Source organism: Acomys minous, assembly GCF_964271855.1.
Source record: "Acomys minous genome assembly, chromosome: 15".
NCBI lineage: Eukaryota > Metazoa > Chordata > Mammalia > Rodentia > Muridae > Acomys > Acomys minous.
The window spans coordinates 97,937,898-97,964,942 of NC_140497.1; the positions used below are offsets into that span (position 1 = coordinate 97,937,898).

A 27,045-nucleotide genomic window follows, 5' to 3' on the forward strand; every position below is an offset into this window, starting at 1 on the left:
GTCACCAGATAGAGTCCGGAGGCCAAGGCCAGGTGAGGCAGAGCCCAAACCGCGTGTATCGGGAGCGACAGAGGGACCCACGCAGGCAAGGCTTACCCTGACACGGACAGCGGCAGCTCAATGAAGACTCGAGCTCGCACGGAGACTGGATGCAGCCGCTGCTCACTGATCCTGCAATGGGCATGCGAGGGCGGTTGGCACGGGAACCCTCATGAGGTGTCTGACACCTAAGTGGCCCAACCTGCCCTCACGCTTACGTGGCCAACAGCAGCTCCACCTCCAGCTCCGTGGTCTCAATAGTGATCCCAGAGGTGCTGAAGATGAGGTAGAAAGTAACCTGCCCAGTGTGGAAGGACAGGTGAGTCGGGGGGGAAGGGCCAGGTCTTAAGGACGGGCATCTCAGACGAGGTAGAGGCCAGACATACCAACCTGAGCACCCCTCTTCATAGGGTTCCCCAGCTCACACTCGACGTGAGAGGTATTCTCATTGGACAGGCAGAGAGGCTTCTCCTGGGCCGGGGAGGGAGGGATAGCTCAGTTTAGGTTACTGAAGCCCTCAGGATCTCGTCTTGTATGTATACGCAATAGAGTTCTACTCAGTCATAAAAAGAACAAAACTACGCCATCTGCAGGAAAATGCACAGAACTGGAGATGGCCATGTTAAGAAGAACAAGCCAGACTCAGAAAGAAAGACGTGACATTTCTCTTATGTAAGAAATCTAGCTTTTTGGCCGGGTGGTAGTGGTGCACGCTTTTTTTTTTTATGTGCGTTGGTGTGGGGGTTGTCAGATCTTGGAGTTACAGACAGTTGTGAGCTGCCATGTGGGTGCTGGGAATTAAACCCAGGTCCTTTGGAAGAGCAGGCAGTGCTCTTAACCACTGAGCCATCTCTCCAGCCCGGTGCACGCTTTTAATCTCAGCACTCGGGAGGCAGAGGCAGGTGGATCGCTGTGAGTTCTAGGCCAGCCTGGTCCACAAAGCGAGTGCAGGACAGTCAAGGCTACACAGAGAGACCCTGTCTCGAAGAAGAAGAAGGAGGAGGAGGAGGAGGAGGAGGAGGAGGAGGAGGAGAAACTGGAAGGGGCGCCAGGAGGTGGTAGCGTACGCCTTTAGTCCCAGCACTCAGGAGACAGAGGCCGGTGGATCTCTGAGCTCTGAGACCTCTCTGGGGAGAAGAAACGTTCTGAATTGGGATGAAGGAGAACAAGAAAGGGTAACAGGAAAAGAGAAATATTATTACATATTTTTTCTCATGTGGAATCTAAATTTTTAAATATATACGTGTGTGTGTGTGTGTGTGTGTGTGTGTGCGCGCGCGCGCGCATATATATTCAAGTATAGTGGCACATTCCTGTAACTCCATCCCCTGGGAGGCTGAGGCAGAAGGACTGCCACAAGTTCAAGGCGAGCTTGGGCTTCATAGAGAGACGTTGTCTCAAATACACACATGGACCAAGTTTTGTAGTTGGTGGTGTTTGCCTTTGAGTCTAGCACTTTGGAGGCGGAGACCGGTGGATCTCTGTCAGTCTGAAGGCAGCCTGCTCTACATAGCAAGTTCCAACCCAGCCAAGGTTACATAATGTGATCCTGTTACAATACACACACACTCCTCACACACTCTCTCACACTCACACACACACTCTCACACACACACATGAGACTGTGTTGGAAGAGGAAGTAGTATAAGGAGGAAAAGGAGAATAAGACGGATTAACGGATTAATTCACACTAAATATGATGTGCTTTCTCTGCAAACATACTAAAGGGTAAGGGACTAGACTATCTAGGAAGGAGAGGAAAACCAAAAGGAGAAAAGAGAGCAAGGTGGTTTGAATAAGAATTCCGCCCCCGACCCCCGCCAGGAATGGCAGCGCACACCTTTAATCCCAGCACTCAGGAGGCAGAGGCAGGTGGATCACTGTGAGTTCTAGGCCAGCCTGGTCTACAAAGTGCGTCCAGGACAGCCAAGGCTACACAGAGAAACCTCTCAAAAAACAAAAAACAAAAACCAAAAAAAAAACCAAAAAAAAAAAAATGTCGCTCATAGGTGTAGGCTCAATTTGCTTAGCAAGTATATTCTATTACAATTTTATTAACTGAGAATACCTCACTTATAACCCCACTAACCTAAACAATAGGAAAAGGAGATTAAAGAACACAATAATGAAACTGTAAGGATGTCTCTGTCTCTCTGTCTCTCTCTCTGTGTCTCTGTCTCTCTGTGTGTGTGTCTGTCTCTCTCTCTTCCCGCCCCCTCTCTCTCCCTGCTGCCTACCAAGCCAGATGTAGAATTCTCAGCTCCCTCTTCAGCACCATGCCACCATGGTCCCCACCACAATGACAATGGACTAACCCTCTGAAGGTGTAAGCCAGCCCCAACTAAGTGCTTTCCTGAATAAGAGTCACCATGGTCACAGCATCTCTGCACAGCAGCAGATGACGGTGAAGATACAGAGGAAGAGTAATGGGGCTGACCGATGAGCTAAGCAAGTGACCTGCAGGTTTCAAAACATAGTAAGACCTATACCTACTTAAAAAAATTGTCATAAAATACACAACAACAACAACAACAACAGCCCTGTTCCAGAGTCTTACCACAGAGTCCAGGGCGCGGACTCCCGAGTAGTGCAGAGAGGCTGGGAGGGTGACCAGGAGCTGGGCCTCGTGAGCGTCATCACCATCTGCCTGAGGCTGTGCCGGGTCCGAGGGCAGGTTAGTGATGGTCAGCTCCAGGCCTAGGAATGGCTGCCCACTCAGTGCAAACAGGGCCGTCGCTCCGTCCACCTCCCTGGCGGATGGGACACGACTCGCTGTAGGATCTGAGCGTCACGCCCCCGCTCTCCACCCAGTCCCCAGTCAAGTACACACTGCCTCTCCCCCCACCTTCCAGGACCCCCAAACCACACACCAAACCAAGCCAGCTCTTTCAGTGCACAAATGAGTAAGCCAGGGGACCTCCACTCTTACGCTAACTCCACCATCTTCCAACCTCGTGTAAACATGGAGGGCTCCCTCTGCTCCCCACCCATAACATGGAACCAGTCATCACCACCTCACAGAGGAGGCAACGCTATGTAATGAAGTGTCCACAAAACACATAATATTATACAGACTAGGAAAATCATCATCTCTGGTCAGGACATCGTAGTCCCATCCCTGACCCTCATCTTAGTCTTCTGAGTCGGAGCCTCTGCCTGACGGCTCTGAAGAGGCATCCTGCATTTGCTGAGCTTAGGGGGGGAGTGGGGGGGGGGCAGTGGGGAGGGCCGGGGAATGCGAGGGGGGGCCTCTCCTCCCCGATGCACATGCTCTCCACCCTTCTCACATGGGCAGAGGCTGGAACTCCGTGTCGCTGATCCGGGAACAGAACTGGGCCTGCACCAGCTGCAGGTTGCTCTGACATATTTTATCTTCACCACAGCCTTGCTTCAGGAAGTGGATCTGAGGAGAGCGGTCAGGAGAAGATCATCTCTAAGGTTGAGGCAGGGGTCAAATGTGTCCCCAAGGCATATGCTACGTTAGGGAAGCCTGGGGTTAAAGAGCTTCAGAACCGACACTGTGTGACACTGTGTGACACTGGGCTGCCACGTAACCTCTCTGAGCTGTAAAATAAAGGGAGTACTGCCATACAGATGTACAGATTAGTAGGCCAGCGCCTAGGCAGATCACATCTCCCAGCCCAGACTGTACAAAATAGATTCCACACAGACACTGTGAAAAACCAGTGAAGGGTGCCACCACCAGGCTGCCCAGAGAATCGTGCAAGGAGCTGCACACTGCCCCTTCCCTCTGAATGGTAGGAATGTGACTTAAAGGCGTCATCTCAGAGGACAACAGGCTCTTATTATACCAAGACCCCGGACCACAGGGAGTGGGGAGCACTGCCCTCTTACGCAAGGAGCTCACGGCCATTTAGACCACTTTACCTCTGAGGTATTACAGCACCAAATATATAGGGTTGTACTGGGGCTAACGTGTGGACGAGCTCCACAAGCTGTGAGTGGGTGTCACAGGGTGTCACAGTGGCGACACCAGGACCACTGTCCCTCCCAAGCTCCATTTCCCCCCACACTCATTCACCTCAGTCCTCTGGGTGCTCGGCTGGTGAGCATTGAGGATGGGAGCCACTGGGGGGAGCCCCTGGCCAGGAGCTTGTCGCCGTAGCCGAGGGGTTTGGAGACTATATGACAGGGTCACCACGATGGCCCGAAGCTTGTCCTTGACATTTTCCTGGAGGGGAAAGATTGTTCCTCGATAGAGCAACCCCCAAGTTCCATCCCTGTGACTCCCCCCACCCCCCACCCCACTCGTACACTGAAGAATCTCAAGCTTGGAGAGGAGCCGAGGGAGACAGAGATGCAGGTGGCAGAGTGAGTGAGGATGAGAAAGAGACCACAGCAGGAAGAAGCCTCCCCTGAGGGTCAGACAGACACATCTCTATGAAACGCCAGACTCCACAGATGTACGACAGCAGCAGGACTCAAAAGGCTAAGGAAGTAGGAGCTCATGTTTAGGCCAGCCTGGCCTGCATCAAAAACTCCATCTCATTAAAAAAAAAAAATTCAGCAGAGAGACAAAAGCAGGTAGAAAGGAGCTTAAAAGGGAGACCAAGCGATGCCTAGACTTTTTTTAATGTGGAATTCTTCATAAACATATGTGTTGTCCTCGTGCGGAAGCTACACTGTCTCTTCTCTGTCATTTCTGGTTTAGTGACATGCTCCCAAGTACAAATTTTTTATTTTAAGTGTGTGTGTGTCTATGTGTGAGTATCTGTGTGTGTATGTGTGAGTATCTGTGTGTGTCTCTGTGTGTCTCTATGTATCTCTGTGTGTATGTCTGTATGTGTGTCTGTGTCTGTGTCTGTATGTATGTGTGTGTCTGTGTATGTCTGTATCTCTGCGTGTGTCTGTATGTGTGTCTGTGTCTGTGTCTGTATGTGTCTGTATGTGTGTGTGTGTCTGTGTATGTCTGTATCTCTGTGTGTGTCTATATGTGTGCCTGTGTGTGTCTATCTGTGTGTGTATGTAGTGTGTGTCTGTATCTATGTGTCTCTGTCTGTGTGTGTCTATGTGTGTGTCCGTGTGTGTCTATCTGTGTGTGTGGGTGTGTGCGTATGTGTGTGGGGGTGGAAATATAAGCACATGAGTGCAGGTATCCAAAGAAGCCAGAAGTGCACATCAGGTCTCCTGAAGCTGGAGTTCCAGGCATGACTAGCCACGCCACAGGGGTACTAGGACCAGGCCTGGGTCACCTGCAAAAGCAGGACAATCCCTTAGCTGCTGAGCATCTGTCCAGCCCCTTGAGGGCCGGAGCTTACAACAAGGTGTGAGTGTGCTGGAGAAGAGGTGAGGAAAAGGCTTGCAAGAACGATGTCCCTTGGAACACAAGTCAGTGTCCACCTGCAGCTGGAGCACGGTGTCTTCACAGACTCGGTCCTGTTGGTGCTTCAGCCACACCGTGCCTGAGGACTGGTGCTTCAGGTCATCTGGGCCTCGTCTCAGGAAAGTCACACGTGGGACCTGGCCCCGGAGCCTCCGGTCTGTGTCCCCGTCCAATATGTAATCCAGGGCTGTGGCATAGAGAGAGGAGGGAAGTGGTGAGCTGAGGACCCTGCTCCCGGTGCCTCCTCTCCACCCTGGCGGCCCTCAGAGTGAGCAGTGAGTGAGGGCTCCACTCACCCACAATAGGGCTGTAGCTGCTGGGCACAGCAACGTAGCTGAAGCAGATCGTTATGTTCACACTGTGGGGCAAAGGCGGCGCTCCTGAGCAAACAAGGCCCCAAACCCCACTTCTGCCACAGCCCAGACCCAACCGAGGAAACAGGCAAGGAACGTGAAAACCCAGCGAACTCCTCAGACCTCCCTCCTAATCTCGCCTCACCAAACCAAGCGTCCGCCGGCACAGTTGGGCTGTTCTAGGTCGATGGCTCTCGGGGTGATGAAGATCTCTTGGGAGACATGGAGAACCGGCCTGGCCCTGGGCACAGAGAGCTCGTTGGGTAGGAAAGGAGAGAGTGCGAGGCTGGGAATGCTGTGCAGGACCGGGTGTGAGACTGGAAGGGCGTCAGAGCTGCAGAGAGTGTCTGCTGGCCTGGAGGCTCACCTGAACAGTGCAGCGGTATCAGCCAGGGAGCCCACGAGCAGGTCTGGGTAGTGATTGCCGTCCATATCCAGGCCACCAGATAGAGAGTAACCAAAGCTCTTGATGCCCACGGCCTCACCCTCCAGCACCTGGAGATGAGCCTCCTTGAGGGGCTGTCTTCCCCAACCCCCCCTCCCCTGCCCTCTGCTGTCCTGACACCGCCCAGAACCATGCTCCTCACATCAGTGACCCCCCTCACCTGTGAAGGTTTGACAACCAGCCCCAGGCTGCTCCCATGGTAGATAAAGACTTTCCCATCTCCATCAAAGGGAGCTCCCACGGCAATGTCTGGGGGCAGGAGAAAGGCATTATGGGGCTATATGGAGGATGACAGACCGTGCGCATACCCAGTTTTCCTCATTCAGTCCTGCAGAATACTGTTTCTGGCTTCATTGAGAAGCTACACACATCATTTTAAATCCTCTTAGCCACTCCCCTCCAGACAACACTAGTTCAACTCTCCCCAGTTTAAAAAAAAGAAAAAAATCCCCTGATCACTGAGGGATGCCACCTCCTTCCCAGGCCCTCCCACACATTGAGCTTTCCCAATCCCAGTCATACCTGGGAAGCCATCTTGATTGAGGTCCCCCAAGACAGCCACGCTGATCCCAAACATGGAGTCAGGGGAGCCAAAGAGCCGGAGAGGAGAGACGTCATCCCAACGACCAGCCTGATTCATGTACACGTACACAGCACCTCCCAGCTCTTCCTGGCGCTCAAAGAAGTAGGGTGCACCCACAATCAGATCTTGCCAGCTGTGGAGAGTGAGGCAGTATGGGGCCCTCTAGACCAAGGGACCGAGGACAAAGTGCAGAAGCCACCTGGGGACCCAGGGGCACTCCCTGTGTCACCTCTCACCCGTCATTGTTGAGGTCAGCCACAGCCAACGAGTAGCCAAAGCCAGAGGTCAGGCGCTCCCCAGGCAGCACAAACTCCGGTATCAGGCGGCTGGCACTGTCCTTACGTAGAATGACCACGGCCCCTTTGTGGTTGGCACGGGGGGCCCCTGCCACAAAACTCAGCTCCTCCGCACGCACGAGACCCTTCCCAGAGTCGATGGAGAAACCTGGGTGAGGGGGTCACCAACCATGAGCGATGCGCCAAGACTCAGAAGCCAGGTGAGCCCCAGAGCCGCAAGGAACTCTTGCTCTCCCCAGCCACCACCGCTATGGCTAGACTATATTTCCTCCTCCCCTGCCAGGGCCTGGAAACCCTCATAGCCTTCCTGGTCAGAGACACAAGAGGTGACACAGAGGCGTCATGGAGCAGAGAGAAAGGCACTGACAGGGAAGCCTTGGTGACTCGGTGAGAGGGGCTGGGCACAGCAAGGAGAGTCGGGCCAACGTAACCATTCACAGCCAGCCTGGGCAACGGGAGAAGAGGGTGCCCCTTCTGCTTCACACACCCTGAAGCTCCACTGGCATCCAACGCACTTTCTTTTCCCCATCTTTCCCACCCTGCCAGGGGGAGGCAGTCTTTACATCGATGGGAGAAAGGCCACAGAATAAGGAAAAGCTTTGCCAGAATGTCCCCTGGACTTCATTGCATACTTGTCGACATGCAAAGGAGGATATAAGTGCCTACAGGGCCTCACCCGCAAGGCCACAGCTTCCTCCAACATAAGTCTCCCATCCACCCCTCAGAGGGACGTCCCTAGGGCCACCGCTGTCCTTCCAAGCAAGGTTGACCTTAGTCTTCTCACTTCCTCTGGGTCTTCCTCCATGGAGACTCTCGACTCACAGCCCCCCCGCCAAGGCTATCGCCTCCGAGACCTCTCCTTCTCAGGCCTGTCAATATGCCTAATTCTCCTCTACAGTGTGAGCCCGCTATGTGTTTCCCTGGGCACGGGTTGGGGGAGGGCAGAGGAGGAAAGGACACTCTGTAGAGGGGTTAGCAGAAAGGCCAGGGCCGAACCCCAGGGCCCAGGACGCAGGAGCTTACAAACCTAAATAGCTATTCAAGGTCAAGTCTCCGGCTGGTCCTGTGAGCCGGTCAGCAGGGTCCAAAGTTTTATACACGAGCTGGTCGGGGTCTGAACTATCAATGTTGGTCACAAAAAGCAACCCTGTGGGGAGCAGGTTGGGGAGAGACACCAGGGCAAGGGCGGCAAGGGAAGGGAGCACAGACAGACAGAGCCAGACAGACAGGACAGAAGAAAGTGAAAAGGAGGAGGAGGAGGAGAGGATGAAAATGAGAGAAAGCAGGAAGCCAGAGACAAACGACAGAGACAGAAGGGTGGGAGCACGGAGAGAGAAGGGGACACGGGGTTAGAGCGGTTCCGGGCCAGGGAGGGGTCCCTACCAAAGTAGCTGTTGGCAGGGACCGGAATGAGGTGGGGGTCTTGCTCCTTCTCTCCCCCCGCCTCGTAGGGCCCATCGTCCAGGTATGCCAGGTCCGACGAGCCCTGAGCACAGAGCTCCACCCTGGCCGTGCCTGCAAGGACAGTCCTGTTAGTACTCAAGGCGGGAGGGAGGTGCACCCTCCTCGGGCCAGACACTCCGCTGGACAGCCATACAGGGCAGCCCCTCCCCTCCTCTTCAGCCCCACCTCCCACCATCCCCCTAGCCCCAAGCTTCTAGCGGAGGGAGGGGGGTCCCCCAAGACAAGGCATTACACTCACCGAGTGTCAACTCAGCCAGTGGCAGCGTGCAGAGACGGGAATGGCAGTGATGAGGTGGAGGCTGCTGAGTTGGAGCATGCAGGCCCTGGCCCAGCCGTACATGTGGGAGCTCATGCTAACATGTAGATAGTCACATGGCCATGCGGTGGAGAGTAGGTAACCACCACCCCCCTTTCATGGTAGGAGTGGAAGGCATGGCAGTGCCCCAGGTCAACGTATGGTCATGCTTGGCCCTGTACTGCCAGCACCGAATCCTCTCAGAGACAGAACCCCCGTCTCTGAGGTAAGAAGAGGCTTTGCCCTCCTCCTCTACCCTCCGCCGTGAGTGACTCACCCTTCCAGTTATAGGTTCCTGGAGCCCCAAAGATGAGGTAGTGGCTGTCCGGGGAGAAGGTAGCAGCCGTGCCCTGCTGGCAGAACCCAAACTGTTCATGGCCCTGTGGGCGCCCCTCACAGAACTTCCACTCCCCACCATCCAACTCATCACGGATGGCCAGGTCCTGGCTTAGCACAAAGCAGCGACCAATCACATCCCGAGTCTCCAAGATCTGGTCCACTCTCTGTCGAGACTCGTATCGGTGTGCACACGTCTGTGAAAGGACAGGAGGACAAGTCATTTTCTGTGTTTGCCAGGACTCCACATGCTGTTCATACGCAAACTTCTGGCGGACACACACACACACACACACACACACACACACACACACACACCTATGCCAGGGTCACTTGAACACCTCCACCCAGCCAGTATGAAGTCCTCATCTATTCTCACATCTGCAGCCACTTAAAGGAAGATGGCCTTGTCCTAGCTTCTGCCTGGATATTCACAGACACATAAGTGACAGCACATAGAACATGTGCTTCCCTGATCATGAGACAATCTTGCAACGTGCTGAGTTTGGTGTGTGTGTGTGTGTGTGTGTGTGTGTGTGTGTGTGTGTGTGTTAATGCAGATATGTGCAAGTGCACATGTGTGCAATATCAGTGCACATACACGCGTCAGGTGCATGTGGAAACTAGGGGACAACCTGGGGTGTCATTCTTAAAAAGTTGTCCACTTTGATTTTTGAGAGTCTCTCACTGGGACCAGGGCCCTGACAATTGGGCTAGACTGGCTGGCCAGTAAGCCCCAGGGATCCTCTGTCTCTGCCTCCCTAATGTAGGGGCTACAAGTACAACTCCACACGTTGCTTTTTTTAATGTGAATTCTAGGAATCAAACTCAGATGCTCATGCTTGCAAAGCAAGCATTTTACTGAGTCATCTTCCCAGGCCCTGTCCCTAGACCTTTGTGTCATCGCCTCCAAAAATAACACACCCCAATATCCCCCTTCTGAGTCTTACCATCCTCAGAAGCACGGCTCAGAGCAGCTCACTGGCAGCAGCCCTTTCTATCCTTAGACTTATGGACTAAAAACTAGGCCCTTTAGTTAACACTAGTTATGTTCGGCCTCGTGGTGCCATCTTTTGACAATTATATGTTAGAGACAAAAGAAAAAAGGAAAACCGGACATGGTGGTGCACGCCTTTAATCCCAGCACTTGGGAGGCAGAGGCAGAGGCAGTCAGATCGCTGTGATTTCGAGGCCAGCCTGGTCTACAAAGCGAGTCTAGGATGGCCGAGGCTACACAGAGAGACCCTGTCTCTAAAAACCAAAAAAGAAGAAAAAATAAAAAAGGGAGGGAGGGAGGGAGGAAGTGAGAGAAGGAGGGAGGGAGAGATGTCAATGTCAAAAGTAAAAGGCATGTGCCACACAACTGAAGTCACAGCACTCGGGAAGCAGAGGCAGGAGGGGCTCTTTGAATCCCAGGCCAGCCAGAGTGAGACTCGGTCAACAAAAAGGTTGCCCTGGCTCCACTATGTTCACATGTCCTCTCTCAGAAACTAGCATAATGCCTGGAAATAAGAAAAGGGCTCATTCTGGGTGTGGTGGTGCACGCCTTTAATCCCAGCACTTAGGAGACAGAGGCAGAGTGAGTTCGAGGCCAGCCTGGTCTACAAAGCAAGTCCAGAACAGGTGAAGCTACACAAAGCCAGAAAAGAAAAGAAAAGAAAAGGGCTCAAAGTAATATGACAAATGCTTGGATGATTAGACAGCTATCAGAGGTAGATTTTTAGGGTTGTTTTTGTTTTTTGGGATTTTTGGTTTTGTTTTGCTTTTTTGTTTTGTTTTCGTTTTTGTTTTTTGAGACAGGGTTTCTCTGTGTATACTTGGCTGTCCTGGACTCACTTTGTAGACCAGGCTGGCCTCAAACTCACAGTAACTCACCTACCTCTGCCTCCCTGAGTGCTGGGATTAAAGGCGTGCTCCATCACGCCTGGTTATAGGTGGATATTTTAAAAATTGATAAGGAAAGGGACTGCGTCTCACACTCTTGTGTATCACCCAGTAGTTCTAGGAATGATGCCATGTGCCCAGTTTGTATTCTGTAGATGCACCCAGGCGCACACACACAGTGTGCACACGCCATCCTAATCCCTGCCTCCGCACAGGAAGAAGTACTCACGACAATCTTGCCGCCGGGTCCCTGGCTGCGAACACTGACTCCCAACCACTGGTTTTCCTTGCTCTCCTTCTGTATGTTAGCTGAGGCAAGACACTGGGAGTCAGGGGAGGGGACAGGAGACGGAGACCTGCCCTCCCCTCTTCACAGGCTCCCGACGCCACACCTCCCCTGTCGATGTCCACTCTGTAACAGTCGGTCTCCTCTGGACTCAGAGGACAAGCAAAGAGGCCTCCAGTGCGATTTGCCTGCTGCCCGGGAAGAGCCAGGGCCTGGGGAGCCCCCACCAACAGCCTGTGGGATAGGACAAGGGCTAGACTCAGAATCCAGGGTGCTCAATCACCCCAAAGCTCTTCTGGTCCCAACTCTCAGGTGCCAAGCAGAGTGTTCAAGTACTAAAGAGAGAAAAGAAAAAAACAAAAACAAAACAAAAAACAAAAAAACCAATCACTTTCCTCAAATTCTGACAAGGCCATGTTAACAGACCCAGGCTTTACAATCCTGTCACATGTGTGCTTGCTCTCTACATAAAGGACCAACAGAAAAAAGTGGATACACACACGCCAGCCAGAGCAGCCTGCCAGCGTTACCAGCTTAAGAGAACTGCCTGTCCCCAGCACCTGTTCCCAACCAGCTGCCCCACCCCCTGCTTGGCCTCAAACTCAGACTCTGCCCTCCTCCTCCCTAACCCTGGTCCAGTTGAAACCCGGCCAGAAATGGCAGGAATGCCTGGAGCAACAGGCAACACGGCGGCTCGGGGGCAGCAGCGTCAGAGGCCAGGAGAGAAGCTAGTGATGCTTCCTGTGTCCAGTGAAGACCCTACCCACCGGGAGCTCTGCAAGCCCCCAACTCAGGCCTGCCCACTGGCCTGGATGCAGCCGCTGGTCCAGCCCCAGCTCCTCGCCGCATCCAGAATCCCCTTTCCCATCCTGTCTTCCCCTCCATCCGCAGCTTTTTCTCTTCCTCTCCCCCACTCTTACCCAGCCTTCTCCCTTACCACCCCCTCGGCCTTTTTCTCGGCTAAACTTTCTTGGCAGGACAATTTTCCGTGATTACAGCCAAGGCGTCTTCCCTAGAGGGGGCTTGTACTGGGAACGAAGTCTGCCTGGGTCCCCCAGGACCGGACCCCAAAGCAGGAGCGACCAGGAAGTGAGGTGAAGTTAACTGATGCCTAGATGGCCACAGAGATCCTCTCTCTTCTGGGAGCGACAGGCAGCAGGACAAGCCTCAAGGCCTCTCTCTCTGTCTCTCCCTCTCCCACACTCCTGCATGCCCCACCCTGGCGGTGAAGCCCACAGCTGTTGGACAGTATGACTGACAGGCATCTGCGGGGCACTGAGCCAGACCGGGTGAGGGGAAAGGTTCCCACAACCCCTGCTGTCTCCTTAGCAGCTGTCCTTCCATGTCAGAGCCAGTGTCAAGGACGGGTCAGCGGAGCCCACAGCTGGACAGATGGCTCAGCAGTCAAGACATGCTGCTCTCTGCAGAGGACCTGGGTTCCGTTCCAAGCACCCACACCAGGTGTAGTGTCAGTTCCAGAGGATCCAACACCCTTCGTGCACATAATTTTATACTGGCACAGGGAACACACACACACACACACACACACACACACACACACACACACACACACGCATAAATTTTAAAAAATGTTTAAATTAAAAATAAATCTTTTAGTATGAGGGATGAGGAACTGTAGACATAACTTTAGTCAAGAACGCCTGTGGGCCATATGTAGTAGAACACATCGTCTTTAGTTCCAGAGTTCCAGAGGCAGAGGCAAGCGGATCTCTGTGAGTTCAGGGCCAGCCTGGTCTACAGAGCAAGTTCCAGGACAGCCAAGGCTACACAGAGAAACCCTGTATGGGGTATGGGGGAGCAGCACTTGTTGCTCCGCAGAGGACTTGGGTTTTGTTCCCAGCACCCACATGTTGGCTCACAGCAATACTTAACTCCATTTCCAAGGGATCTTACACCCTCTCCTGGCTTTCAGGGACACCAGGCACGCACGCAGTGCTCGTGCATACACACAGGTAAAATATGCGTACATATAAAACAAAACATCTTTTTAAAATGGGGGAACAGAGCCCGGGCATGGTGGCGCATGCCTTTAATCCCAGCACTTGGGAGGCAGGTGGATTGCTGTGAGTTCAAGACCAGCCTGGTCTACAAAGCGAGTCCAGAATAGTCAAGGCTACACAGAGAAACCCTGTCCCCAAAAACAGAAAAAAAAGGGGGGAGGGGAAGACAGAAGGAAAGAGGACACACAGCCGTCATTCACAACTGTTTACTCACACCTCCTCACACACCGAGCCCTGGCTCAGGCGCTGATAAGACTAAAGAGTGATATTTATTCAGCACCTACTATAGGTCGGGCCCTGGGCTAGACACCAAGGTTGGAGGAATTTACCACTCTCTGCTTGGATTCCTAGGACAGGAGCCACAAGCATTATCCTACTTGGCTTCACAATCCCGTAAGATAAGGATTCTTTTCTTCCAGATGAGGAAAACCATCCAAATACTTTAAGCATCCTTCCCACGTTCAGATGCACAGCTACCTAATCACGTTGCCAGGTCTGTTTTCGGGAAGCTGGGTCCTCTCCAGAAAAGGAAGAGGAAGAAGGAGGGGGGAGATGACGCCCTAGGAAATCCAGACGATGGTACCCGAGAAAACAAAGTCCAGCCTTTGAAGGCAGCACGCGCCAACCCGAAGACACAGAGAATGTCATCTGTTACACGGGACGGTCTGGTTTGTCCTGAGCTCCCCATTTACCGAGCTCGCGCCTTTAGGGGACTCAGAGAGACACCCAGAGCCGCCACTGTTCAGTGCACTGCTGCACAGCCAAAGAAGCAGAAGTGTTAAGTGTTTGCAGTACACATCTCCTCCGAAGGCCAAGAGCGGGAAGGAGGGAAGGGCTCATATGGACACAAGCTAAGTGGCCAATGCCACGCCTAGAAAAAAACCCCAGCCAGGTCCTCCTGAAGCAAGAGCACCCTAGCCACACTGTCCTTCACTGTTTCATCCTGGGAGCCCAGCTGCAGGGTCAGCCGCGGCAAGGGGCAGGAGTGGAGTGGACGGTGTTGGCTGCTGAGTACGGGGTGGGTAGCAGCTAGCAGCACACTACTACTGCGTCCTACTACAGCTTGGCCTCCGCCCTGCCCCTCCCTGACCTCGTCCAGTCTGAAGCGGCCCTCTGGGGCAGCGCATGGAAGGCTGGCTCTGCCCGCGTCCCTCCAGACTCTGGGTGCAGGATGCCACAATGCTCTTGTTCTTGAGCTTCGTGAATCCCAACACAAGGAAGGGTACAGCAACACTCTCACAACCTCAGGCTGCTCACTCTAAATATCTCACATATACTAAGGAGAGCCCAGCCTCGCATGGTGGCGCATGCCTTTAATCCCAGCACTCGGGAAGCAGAGGCAGGCAGATCACTGTGAGTTCGAGGCCAGCCTGGTCTACAAAGTGAGTCCAGGACAACCAAGGCTACACAGAGAAACCCAGCCTCAAAAAAAAACAAAAAATAAAAATAAATAAATAAATAAAATAAGGACAACCCTGTGTCATGGTGATAACAGTCCGCCTCCACTTCACAGTTGATGGACATGAATGAGGTAAGAAGAAGGTTAAACCACGGAGTCTTATCTAAGTTGGGCTGGAAACAAATGACGTCCTCTCGTTAGTGCTGAAGAGGACCACGAACAACTCAAGAGAGGGACCAAGCAAGGCGCCAGCTTCCCCATGTCCCTAGTCAGCAGAATGCCCCCTGCTGGAGCAAAATAAAGCCAGACAGTCAGGCCCCTGCTGGGAATACCCCCAACTTGGCTCTGGGAGACCGAATTCAGGGGCCACCTTCAGAGAAGGGGAGAATGACAAGAGACTTAGCTATTAAAAATAACCTAGAATTTGCCTGAAAATAACTCAGAGGGTTCGGCATGTCCTAAAAAGGCCTCCGGGCCTGGAACTCTTAACAGATGGAAGGAGGGAGGGGGAAGAGGTGGACGTGAAGCCTGCCGCTGGCTGGCGAGAGATGACATCTACTTCCTATCTTTCCCAAAGGTTTAGAGGACAGACCCTACTCCCAGATAACAGGAACAGTGGAGGGAGAGTGGTTAAAGCGACCCCCACCTCCAGTGGGTGAGGGGAAATAAACTGTTGTCCCTGCCTCCTGCCCCAGACCAACCGTAAAGAGAGAAGACAGTCCCCAAGGACAGCATCGATCCCAGTAATGGACTCTCAAATGTGGTTTATGCTTGGCTGACTGGTGGCAGCAGGATGGGGGGGGGATCCCCTTTGGAGGAGGGGCTGGGAAGCTTTCTTCCTGTTCGCATCTCTTTTCTTTGCGTTGTAGTCAGAATCCATGGAACTGAAACACAACCAACTGCAAATGTGTCTGTCGACCAGGGGTCCTGCCTCTCATTCTTTCTTGTCTTTCCCTCCTGCTGAGATTTCTGGAGCTGGAAATTTCCCGAGGTGGGGTGGGAAGCGGTCTCACATCTTTACAGGATCCTTGCCGCTGCCGCTGCCGCCACCATTCCTTGCTACTGCTCAGAGAAGCTCTATCTTTCTGCCACTGTCTGTGACCAAACCACTACTGCAAATTGCCAGGCCCTCTCAGGTCTTCCTGTCGTCTCCCTGCTTGCTTGCTAAGCCACACTGCTCCTGACCTCCAGGTGCCTCAAGTCCTCGCTCCTCATGGTGATGCTTTGACAGTAGCTGTCCCTGCTCCCTCTTCTCTTGGCCTCCCACGGCATCCTCATCCTCTCTACCTTTGCCCACTCCTTCCGCCCTATAAAGAGTCAGAATGCTTGCCCTCCTTCCCTGGAGTAGTTCACCCCTCTGAGGAAGAAGAGGAGCCTGAGACCCGGGCTGCAGCAAGGATACAAACTGCGGGGAAAGGGAAGTGATTGGGATTCTGCCAAGAGCACTGCCCTCCGACTCATCCCTAATGGCAAGACCGTGGGTCCGGAGACCTGGACAAGACCAGGCAAGACTTGAAGGCCTGAGAGATGGTAGGTGAGGAATTGGGAGAAGAGTAGCCCAAGGCTTGAGCCTGGGGACTCTGGGCAGGTACGGTGACTCACCAGCTCTGGGGTCCGGGCTGTAATTGTCTGTGCAGAGCCACCGAGAAGCCGAAGAGACTGCCAGGTTCGCCTTCCTTGCGTAGGGCGCCCATCACATCCAGATTGAAGGCGACAGCCCGTGGTAAGAGCAGTCCAGCGAACAGGGAACTAAGAAGGTAGCAAATCCCGGGGGCCCGGAGGGAATCGCAGCTCAGAATCCTGGCCATGGGTTCTGTGCGCGCTCCCTGCTAGAGCAAGTAAATCGTGGCGCGTCCTGAACCCCAGGTCTCCCCGGGAGTGTTTCTGGTTTCCGAAATCTAGCTGGTCTTTCAGGGTCTTCCAATCTTTCGCCTCGGCACCCCTCTTCAGTGCTCCCCTGCGCTGCCCCAGGACCTCCTAACTGTAACTACTGCAGTGGGAGCGCCGGCGTGCGCTCGGGCTCCGGCTCTGCCTCCACTCGGGGACCCCGCCCAGGCCCCGCCCAGGCCCCGCCCCCGGCCCCCAGCAGCCAAAGGAGACTCCAGTGCGCAACCGGGATGCCCAGACCCGCAGATGCAGGTGGGAACAGCTCTAGCACCCGCCGCACCCGTTTCCTTGTGCCCTGCCGCCCCATCCTTGCACTGCGCACTCCTCTCTTTCCCTGCCCTCCCCCCCCCCCAAAAAATGTGGAGGTTGAGCCCAGGAATGCAGAGAGGGAGTACAGTAGAAAGAAAAGAGGCTAAAAAGAGAGTCACGGAGAAGTAGGATGAGGCCGAAGGACTGACTACCTGAGAAGACAGATATGCTGATAAAACCAGAGGAAGGGAAAGCGGAGGACTCCTGGGCCTCCATCAGGAGTGATCCTTTCGCTGACTCCGCCTCCCCGGAGTCTCATGGGCGCGCCCCTTTGAGTGTAAACCGGTACCCACGTCATAGACACACACCCCCCAAAATAAAGATGACCATGCTAACTAGTCAACGTTAGCATTCAAGGGACCAGAAAGAAGCAGAGGCACAGAGAGAAAACACTCAGCACCTGTGGGAACCGTAATAACGGAGAGAAAGGGAGACATAACAACAGAAGGAGGAAGGTCAGGAGTTAGCTCAAAGTCTGCCACGAAGGAAGAAGAGAGAGGTAAAAAGTGCAAACTAAATTGTGGAGGGAGAAGAGGGAGTCATAAGGGAGCAAAAAATGAAAAACACTGGACCCAAGAGACAAAGGCATAGAAAGGGTGTGTCCTGCCGTGGATCCTTCCCGGCAGTGGGCATTTCCAACACACACAAAAGGGGGGGCTGGCAAACTAGGAGTGCTAGGACACGCCTATATTCCCAGCATTCAACAGGCAGAGGCAGGAAGATCTCTGTCACCTCAAGGCCAGATTGGTCTTCGATGGAGAGTTCCAGGCCAGTCAGAGCTAGAGAGAGACCCTGTCTCAGAACAAAAAAAAAGCCAGGTTTGGTGGCCCACACCTACAGCCTCAGCTCTGGAAAGGCAGGAGGAAGCCAGCCTGGGCTACAAAGTGAGGGGCTGTGACAGACAGGAGCTGGGTGGTAGAAAAGAAATCTCCAATAGCCAGACCCTGCCAGAGAAGGGGGGGGGGGGGAGTCTACAGGAACCCAACAGCCTATTCGGGTTCTTTTCCCTCCCCCACTCTGGGATCGAAGCAAGGGGAAGGGACATTTTTTCCCATCTCTCTGCTATTTATAGCTCTAATCAAGAAATGAGGCCAAGAGAAGAGATGGGAAATAATTCATCAAAATAGTAGCCTCACAGCCTTCCAGTATGCCCTCTGGCTTCTCTTTGTTACTGGCATTGATTGGTCTTCGTCACCCTCTTCAAAGACCCCAGTTTACCACGCCAACCCTTCTTGAGTATGTCACTCTCTCAGCCCGTTTCCCAGTGTTGCTACTGTCTCTGCCCTTCAAATATCTCATATGCTTGTGGTCTCTCTTCGTCCCTTTCTTAAAAGCAGCTTCTCCACGTCCCCCTTATCTCTTGTCTTTGTTCAGGATCATACCTCTTTGGCAGGGAAAAAAAAGTGGGCTTTCACTCTGACCATAGGACAATCTCTGCCCACAGGTCAGCTAAAATGCGTACAACAGCTCGGCCATCTTTGTCGTGCTCCACAGGGCTGGAGCGTGCCTCTAAGCAGGTGCTGTGAAAGAGATGCCTATGACAGGCGGATCGCTGTGAGTTCGAGGCCAGCCTGGTCTACAAAGTGAGTCTAGGACTGCCAAGGCTACACAGAGAGACCCTGTCTCGAAAAACCAAAAGAGAGAGAGAGAGAGAGAGAGAGAGAGAGAGAGAGAGAGAGAGAGAAGAGATGCCTATGAAAGCAGGCGCCTGCCACGATGCTACCCTCAGTGCCCCACTGTTTCCTCTCAGGTATGTTTGTGTCTCAGAGCCCCAGAAAGCAGATGATGTGGAAATACAGAAGAGCAAAACTGGATGGAACCCAGGACTTACGACTCCTCCCCAGGCTCTGACTCGGGTCAAAATGCCTTTATAGCCCCAGCTGCCCTTCCTTTCTGCACCTGCAGCTGGGCCTGCCTCTGTCTGCACTTCCCTGAACTTCACCAGCTACCCATAAACCCAAGGCTGAAATCAGATGCCAAGAATCTGCTTCTGACCTCCTCTGCCCAAATATTTAAAAAGTCACCTCACCCGCCACAGGAGGAAGAAGCAAAAAATAAGAGAGATTGGCCACCCAAAATTAGCCCGGCTATAAATAGTGGGGCAGGGGAGGGAAAGAACACACAGGAGCACTAAGCCAGCTTAGCAATGAAGACAAATATATTTCCCTGCGGGATAATCCAGAGCACAATGTTGCAGTTCTGAGCTACACTGTAAGCAAACAGACGGGAAGAAACTAGAGGAACCCAGAGACTGAGGGATGGTCTACCTAAACATCCTGCCAGAATGCATCTTGTATTTGAGTCAGGAGTTTAGAAATTAGTAATGTTAATAAGCACTGTTCAAGCCGGGTGTGGTAGCGCACGCCTTTAATCCCAGCACTCGGGAGGCAGAGGCAGGTGGATCTCTGTGAGTTCGAGGACAGCCTGATGTACAAAGTGAGACCAGGACAGCCAGGGATACACAGAGAAACCCTGTCTCGAAATACCAAAATAAAATAAAATAAAATAAAATAAAATAAAAGTAATGTTCAAAGCTTAGCATGGCACTTCACTCCAAACCCTCAGAGGCAAGATCTCCAGTGGGAAGCCACCTTGGATAACACAACAAAACCCACACAGCTCAGGGCAGGGCGTAGTAGTGGAAGATCGCCTTCCTAGCCACATGAATTCATGGTTGATGCTTCGCAACACCACATAAGCAAAAATACTTACATACATTGATATAACATTTCAAAACGACAAAGCTACAAAAACAGAGATCACGTTAGTGTTTGCCAGGGGATAAAGACAGAGGAGTGAGTCCAAGTATTAAGGGAAGGCTCAAGAGAGCTCCTTCACCACCTTGGTGGTGGTGGTGCTCTTAGTCAGGGCCACAGAGCAGATGGCAGTCCTTTGTTCACCCAAGCTTAATGCCTGACTTGGTGGCCAAAGCTGTTTTATGCCTGGGACTCATAAACGTTAAATAAATCACATCAAATCAAATCTAGTCAGCAGAGAGTCGGAGGAGGAAAACAGACCCGTGGACCTGTCCTCCCACACACATAAACACCCGCTTGCCAACACACCACACAGCATGAATGGAGGCTGTCACCCAGGGGTGTTGGCATAAAGTTATGGTGTAATTCAAATGCTGATTTCTGTATCCCCCATTTCTGGTTGCACGCCTTGTTCTGAGACTCTCCTGTCTGCTCCCCAGTTGTCCCCTGGTATGCCAATAAAGCAGCTTACAACCAATCACTGAGCAGGGGAGGGAATAGGCTGGACTTCCCGTCAGCCAGGTAGAGGAGGAGGAGTTAGGAGAGGAAACAGGAGATTCACAGGGAATATTCATTAGGAGTAAAGATGCTAGGAAGATCGGGAGGAAGGAGCTGGAGCCGAGGAAAACTACAAAGTGCAAGTAAGGCTGGGCTGTTTGCTGGGAGTGAGACAAAGGAACATAGAGGGTTAAGAACACACTTAAACTGCTCAAGATTGCGTCGTGAAGCCTTATAAAGAAATATAAAAGAGTCTAAATTATTTGTGTGATAGCTGGGTTAAGAGAGAAACTAAGAGAAATAAACACTGTTTTGTAAAGATAACATCAACACAGGGCCCGCCAGCCACATGGCCAGCCTGCCTCAGGAGCCACTACAGTGTGTGTGTGTGTGTGTGTGTGTGTGTGTGTGTGTGTGTGTGTGTGTGTGCGCGCGTGTAGGTCAGATGGAGGAGACAGCGAAGTGGAGCAGCTTGAGCTTTGTCAAGACAGTGGAGAGGAGTGGCAGAAGAGGTCTGTGTCTGTGTCGAGGCTCATATCACCACCAGAGAACATGGAGGTGTCCCTGGTCAGGGCAGCCTCCAAGGCTCACGAGGATGTCCAGGGGCTGTGCAGAACTGGCCCCACCCCTCACTGACTTCAGAGCCCTGGAGAGCAGAGGCAGCACTAGGCAAAGCGGAGCCCTGTGCAGCACAGAGAGCTGACTCCAGTGGCCGGGGCACAGGTGGGCTGATCCCAGGGTCATGAGAGCCCGTGAGCTGTCCCTGCCCCATACGGGCTGCAGCAGTCAGGGGACCAGGCCCTGCACCTCACTCACCTGGGCAGCACTGTGGAGCAGGCTCGGGAGAAGTGGGTGTGGCTGAGCTGGCCCCCGAGGGCATGAGATCAGGAGATCTGATCCTGCTTCCTGCTGATGGCAGCCTTGGTTGGCCTAGCCAGAGCAGTGCTGGAGAGCTCGGCCTGGTAGTGTGAATAGGGGAGAGGCTGGCCCTGGGCAGCTCAGGCAGCACACAGGCCCAGACCCAGGCCTCTGAGTTGGCCTTCCCCAAAATCTATGTCATCTGCAAACAGCTGGGATGCCTGAAAGGGTCAGTCCTGCTGATTCAAACCTGCAGGACCTCAGGGCAGGACAAGATAGCCGGGAGGGGACCCGGTGAGGGTTCAATACTGATAGTGTCACAGAAGCCAGAGACCTTGAACCAGACCATGACTCGCTGCAGTGAACACTTGCAAGTGAAGATGTGTGGACAGAGGGAGATACTGTGGGACACACCACAGCTTCCACAATGAGATGTTTTCAACGCTTTGGTTTTTTGGTTTGTGTGCCTGTTTTTTATTTGCGGGGGAGTTTGCAAGGACAAAGGGCAGATATGAGGGGGTGAGAAGATAAGTGAGACCGGGGTGCTTAATGTGAAACTCACAAAGAATAAATAAAAACATGATTAAAAATGGGCTGTTGGGGGCTGGAGAGATGGCTCGGTGGATAAGAGCGCTGTCTGCTCTTCCAGGGGTCCTGAGTTCAATCCCCAGCAACCACATGGAGGCTCACAACCATCTGTAATGTGATCTAATGTGCACTGTATACATAATAAATCTTTAAAAAAAAAATGGGCTGTTGGCGGTATTGTACCAATTTCAGCTTCCTGGCCTTGATATCACACTGCAAGTACATACAATGCCACCATTCTAGGAAACTGAATGAAAAGTACCAGGCCTTTGCACACTACTTTTGCAATTTTCTCTCAGTCTAAAATTACTTCAAGAATATTTCTTCAAGCCAGGTGTGGTGGCGCACGCCTTTAATCCCAGCACTCGGGAGACAGAGGTAGGCGGATCGCTGTGAGTTCGAGGCCAGCCTGGTCTACAAAGTGAGTCCAGGACAGCCAAGGCTACACAGAGAGACCCTGTCTCAAAAAACCAAAGAAAAATCTTCAATTGAGAAACATCGGTACCCAGCACAGACAGTGGCGGTTTTCTCCAGTCCCTTCCCCATCCCCTAAACACTTCCCTCACGTGCTACATTGCTTCTGTTTTTCCAGGTCCCAGAACATACTTTTTCCAGTTGTTGTCTCTGACTTACAGAAGACACGGTCCACAGGTCACTTCTCCCTCCACCTCCTCTGACCACAAAGGCTTGGAGTCTCTGCCAGGCCCACGCTTTTCCTCCCAAACACACAGCTTGAGGACTTTCTCGCTCACCCCACCCAGCTCTCCGGCACTGGGAGCCTTTGCAGCCTCGGAATTCTGGCTGTAGCCAAAGCTCATACTGTGGGAGTGGCTGGGAAAGAAAGGACATAAATGCCATTGAGTGAAGTCCATAGGGAAATGGCTTGACCACTCTGGTCTTTGAGGACCCAAGAGAAACTCTTGGGCAGAGGACCGAGGGGTCACTTCCCACAGGGAGCCATTTAGACCATCGTAAGGGCTCCTTTTCTTCTGAGCCTTGGCTTTAGGCCAACTCTGGAATATGGCCACACTGCCAACAACCCCCTCCCTTGAAGCCCAGCCAGCCTTCCCAGTGTGTGGCGCCTTCTCCACTCCCCCATGCTCTCCCTGGTCTGCATCCTAACAACTGAGCAGAGCCCAGCACTGGGGTTTGGCCTAGACCCTCAATTTGGAGTTTGTTCAATAAAGCTAACTCTGAGAGACCTCAGTGGAACAAGGGAATGGTGGGAAAAGAAGAAGTGGAGCTGCACTCATCCATTCTAAGGGGAAATAAGGCGGGAGCAAAATCAGAGAGAGAAGTGAGCAGAACCGAGGACAAATTCTTTTTTCTTTTTTTTTTTTCTTTTTTTTTTTTTTACTTTGTTTACTTGGGGGGATTTGGGGTTTGGGTTGGTTGGTTGTTCTGGGTTCCCGTTAAATTTGTTGACTTTGCTTTGTTTGGGGGGGAGGATTGTTTTTGGAGACAGGGTCACACGCTATAACCCAGGACGACCTGGAACTCACTCTGTAGACCATGCTGGCCTTGAATTTGTGGTAAGCATCCTTCCTACCTTAGCCTCCAAAGAACTGGGATTTCAAGTGTGAACTACCCCACCCAATTTAAAACTTCAAAGTATTTGTCCGGAGAGGTCGTCAGGATAAAGCATGCATGAAAGCCACTGGGATCCCAGCACTCAGGCTGGGGACTCTGGGGCAAGCTAGCTGGCTACACTAGTCAGAGCCGGTGAGCTTGGAGCTCAGCAAACGACTCTTCCTCAATAAGGAGAACTGTTGAAGAAGGCACCAGCTTCCAGCCTCCATACATACGGGTACATGCACCCTCACACACACTCAGACCCAAGCACACAGGGACAAACATACACATAAGCTATGGAGAGAGGGAGGAAAGAAGGGAGAGAGGGGACGGAGGAGGGCAAGGGAAATGGGGGGAGTTTAAACAGAGCAGTCATCCTCTGGAAATGTGTGCAGCCTTTGTCCACTTTCACCAAAGTTGGGTGAGGCTGATGAGCTTCAGCTACAGCAGAAACTGGGGTCACACAGTAAATAAGAAGGGTCCGGGCAAAAACCAGATGAAAGATAAGCCAGTTAGAGGCCCCAGATACAGGCGCCCCGCGTCCTCCACGGCCCAGCCCCGGGGCAGAGGGACAGCCAGTGTGTGGGGAAGAAGGGCAGAGGACTGGCAAAGCCTGGCAGCCTCTGTGGTGGAGATGTCGGGAATTCGTGCCAAGGCGGGTGAGGGGAACAGAAGATGACCCTGACGCGTTCTCTGAGTCACTCCTGAAATTCCCAACACCAGCCCGCTCAGGGGGGCCCCCACCTTCTGTACCACTCCACGCCTCAAGTGCCCAGGCTTTGGGATTGAAGCAGCTGGCATCTTCCATTCTGCCTCTGTTTTGCTTGCTCACTGCAGTTAAAAGCGGGAGCCAGAGCTAGAGGGGGTGGGGAGGGCTGGGCCTCGCTGCCCTGCGAAGCTCTCACTCTTGCCGAATTGCTCAGCCCTTCTATAGAGCAAGGCCTCTTCCCAAACACTCCTTCCCTCCAGGATTCCCCCTGGCTCACACCCAATGAGGTCCCCTGAAAGGTGTGCGGGGGTCCCCCCTTCCTGGCATCTCTCCCATGGTTTATGTAATACAGATTCTGGCTTTAGAATGGCCTGAATTTGTTTCCTATAAGGAGCTCCATCACTTAACTGCTTTCTTTTTTTTAAAGATTTATTATTTATACAGTATTCTGCCCACACGTGTGCCCACCACAAGACAGCACCAGATCTCATTACAGGTGATTGTAAGCACCATGTGGTTGCTGGGAATTGAACTCGGGACCTTTGGAAGAGCAGGTGGTGCTCTTAACTTCTGAGCCATCTCTCCAGCCCTTAACTGCTTTCTACTCAGATGCCTCACGTCATATTAAGGATGACAGTAATATTTCACTGATTATTCCAGGAACTAAATGAACAAAGTGCTTGGCTATTATGAGTGCTGAGAAAATAGTTACAATATACGTATAAACACTTAGATACATACTCATTATCCAACATTTTAATTCAGCTTTTGTGTGTATTTAGTGCTGGGGATTAAACCCAGACCTTCAAACAAGCCAGGCAAGCACTCAGGCAGTAAGCTACATCCTAGTCCAGTTCCTACTTAAGATTTTTATCCTGAGGGCTTGGAGAGATGGCTCAGCAGCTAAAAGCTCTTCCTACTCTTCCAGAGGACCTGAGTTCCGTTCCCGCGCCCCACCAGTGACTTATAGCTGCCGTGAATTCTGGTTCCAGGGGATCTAGGGGCCCTCTTCTGGCCCCCACTGACACGGTGTGCATGTACACACAATAAGAAGTGAAAATAAAAATTTCTAAGTGTTATTTTGACAACGAGTGAAATTCTGCTTAACACTGTCATTTAACAATGTCACGTGCTTCTTCTCGCTCGTCCTTGATGGTGACCCACCTCCCAGGGTTAGGACAGCATTCTTCAGATAGCTGAATGAGGCCCAGCAAGATCTAAATTTCATCCTCATGACCCACATGTTAAAAAGATAAAAGCTCAAGAGGTTAAGAGCACTGTCTGCTCTTCCAAAGGTCTTGAGTTCAATTCCCAGCACCCACATGGTGGCTCACAACCATCTATAATGAGATCTGGTGCCCTCTTCTGGCCTGAAGGTGTGCATGCAAGCAGAACACTAGACAGAACTGATTCCATAAAGTTCTCTTCTGACCTCAACACGCATGCCATGGCATGTGTCACCACTATCCACACACAAAACAGATAAAAGAACTGAGTACACAAGTGGATCAATAATTCTCAACTCATGCTAAGAAATTTCAAGAATATCCTAATCTGTTCTGCATCCTTTTGTCCTCCCCTGCTACAAATGCAAGAAATTCAGCTTCATCTATGCTATAATTCAGAAAATGAATAAATGACAAAGCTGTAAACAGTCTTAGACATGGATTGGTCCCATGATTTTTTAAATACACTTTAGAATCACCTGAAGGAAAACTAACTAACTATATATATATATACATACATACATACATACATACATACACACACACACATGTGTATGGGGCAGGGTCTTGCTATGTAACCCAAGAGAGCTAAACTCCCTACTCTTCCGTCTCAGCCTCCTGACAGGTTTGCATCAGCACACCATAGATGGAAGTATTTTTACAAATTCTTCTACACAGTCCTACTAATCTTTAACCAGAGATAAATATTAATAACCTTAGTTGATTGGCAAGAAAACTGAAGTTCAGAGTGGGTACGCAAATTGACCAAAATTTGCCCAGCATTTTATGTCTACAGACATTTGGTTTTGCTGTTTTGAGTGTGGTGGTGGTTTGTTGGTTTGTTTTGTTTTGTTTTTGTTTTTGTTTTTGTTTTTTTTTTCTTTCTGGTTTTTCGAGACAGGGTCTCTCTGTGTCTAGCCTTGGGTGTCCTGGACTCGCTTTGTAGACCAGGCTGGCCTCGAACTCACAGCGATCCGCCTGCCTCTGCCTCCCGAGTGCTGGGATTAAAGGCATGCGCCACCACGCCCGGCTTGTTTTGTTTTTTGAGACAGGGTTTCTCTGTGTCACCCTGGCTGTCCTGCGCTCACTTTGTAGACCAGGCTGGCCTCGAACTCACAATGATCAGCCTTCCTCTGCCTCCCTGAGTGCTGGAATTAAAGGCGTGCGCCACCACGCCTGAGTGTCACATTTGGGTTTTTGGTTTGGGGGGTTGTTTTTTGTTTTTTGCTTGTTTGTTTGGAGATTTGTTTGGTTTTGCTTTTGCTCTGAGACACGGTAGTCCTAGCTGCCCTGAAGTTCACTATGTAAACCAACCATTCAAGTCAGTATCACGATCAAAGGCATGTGATGCCGGGGTACATCTACACACTTGCAATGTACCCCGTAGCCCCAGTTGCTTGTGGGGCCCGAAGCAGAAGGTTCCTAGATTCCAGGCCACCCTGAAAAAACCACAGGGGGGCCACGAGGCCGACAGAGACAGAGAGGCAGCGAGAGAGACAGACTGTAGCAGCAGCAATAAACTGATGGTGTTTATAATTTTTCTCGTTGGAATTAGTCCTGGAAGCATTCCTCCTTAATCGGAGAGGCACTGTATAATTTACCTTTCACTTTGGCAGTAGCCCTCACGCTTCTGCCACGACTAAAATGGGTTCGCATTCCCTGACCACAAAAGGGCAGGGACGGACCAGCACGTTCAGCCCTCCCGTTAGCACAGCTCCCTAGAAGGCCGCTTGGGGTGCCTAAAATACTTCTCTACGGTCATCACGCAGAACTGAGGGAGCCTTGGTGGAGACCTGGGGAAGACGAGAAAGGATCCACCGAGAACTGGCTAGCCCGGCCCGGAGGTAACGCTACCCCAGGAACCGAACTGACGGCCAGCACGAAGACGCCAACCCTC

The 27,045-nt window shown here is 52.1% G+C and overlaps 1 protein-coding gene across 7 annotated transcripts in view; it reads right to left on the reverse strand.

Annotated features, from left to right (window-relative positions):
• The window catches only part of ITGA7 (integrin subunit alpha 7), a 35,132-nt gene that overhangs the window by 7,082 nt on the left and 1,005 nt on the right, over positions 1-27,045 (reverse strand). For 2 of the 7 annotated variants that reach the window (XM_084758483.1, XM_084758485.1), the window contains exons 2-19: positions 16,348-16,494; positions 11,432-11,559; positions 11,269-11,348; positions 9,097-9,352; positions 8,444-8,575; positions 7,001-7,208; positions 6,704-6,897; positions 6,342-6,430; positions 6,104-6,231; positions 5,882-5,977; positions 5,680-5,741; positions 5,401-5,570; positions 4,082-4,231; positions 3,327-3,442; positions 2,597-2,789; positions 430-510; positions 258-337; positions 97-171 (exon numbers count right to left, since the gene is read on the reverse strand). In XM_084758483.1, the coding sequence (XP_084614609.1) occupies positions 97-171; positions 258-337; positions 430-510; positions 2,597-2,789; positions 3,327-3,442; positions 4,082-4,231; positions 5,401-5,570; positions 5,680-5,741; positions 5,882-5,977; positions 6,104-6,231; positions 6,342-6,430; positions 6,704-6,897; positions 7,001-7,208; positions 8,444-8,575; positions 9,097-9,352; positions 11,269-11,348; positions 11,432-11,559; positions 16,348-16,494 (2,385 nt within the window). Of the gene's footprint in view, positions 1-96; positions 172-257; positions 338-429; positions 511-2,596; positions 2,790-3,326; positions 3,443-4,081; positions 4,232-5,400; positions 5,571-5,679; positions 5,742-5,881; positions 5,978-6,103; positions 6,232-6,341; positions 6,431-6,703; positions 6,898-7,000; positions 7,209-8,087; positions 8,208-8,443; positions 8,576-8,762; positions 8,878-9,096; positions 9,353-11,268; positions 11,349-11,431; positions 11,560-16,347; positions 16,768-17,093; positions 17,178-27,045 lie in introns of those variants that run through there. The other 5 variants (XM_084758487.1, XM_084758489.1, XM_084758484.1 and 2 more) reach the window with 5 other exon arrangements.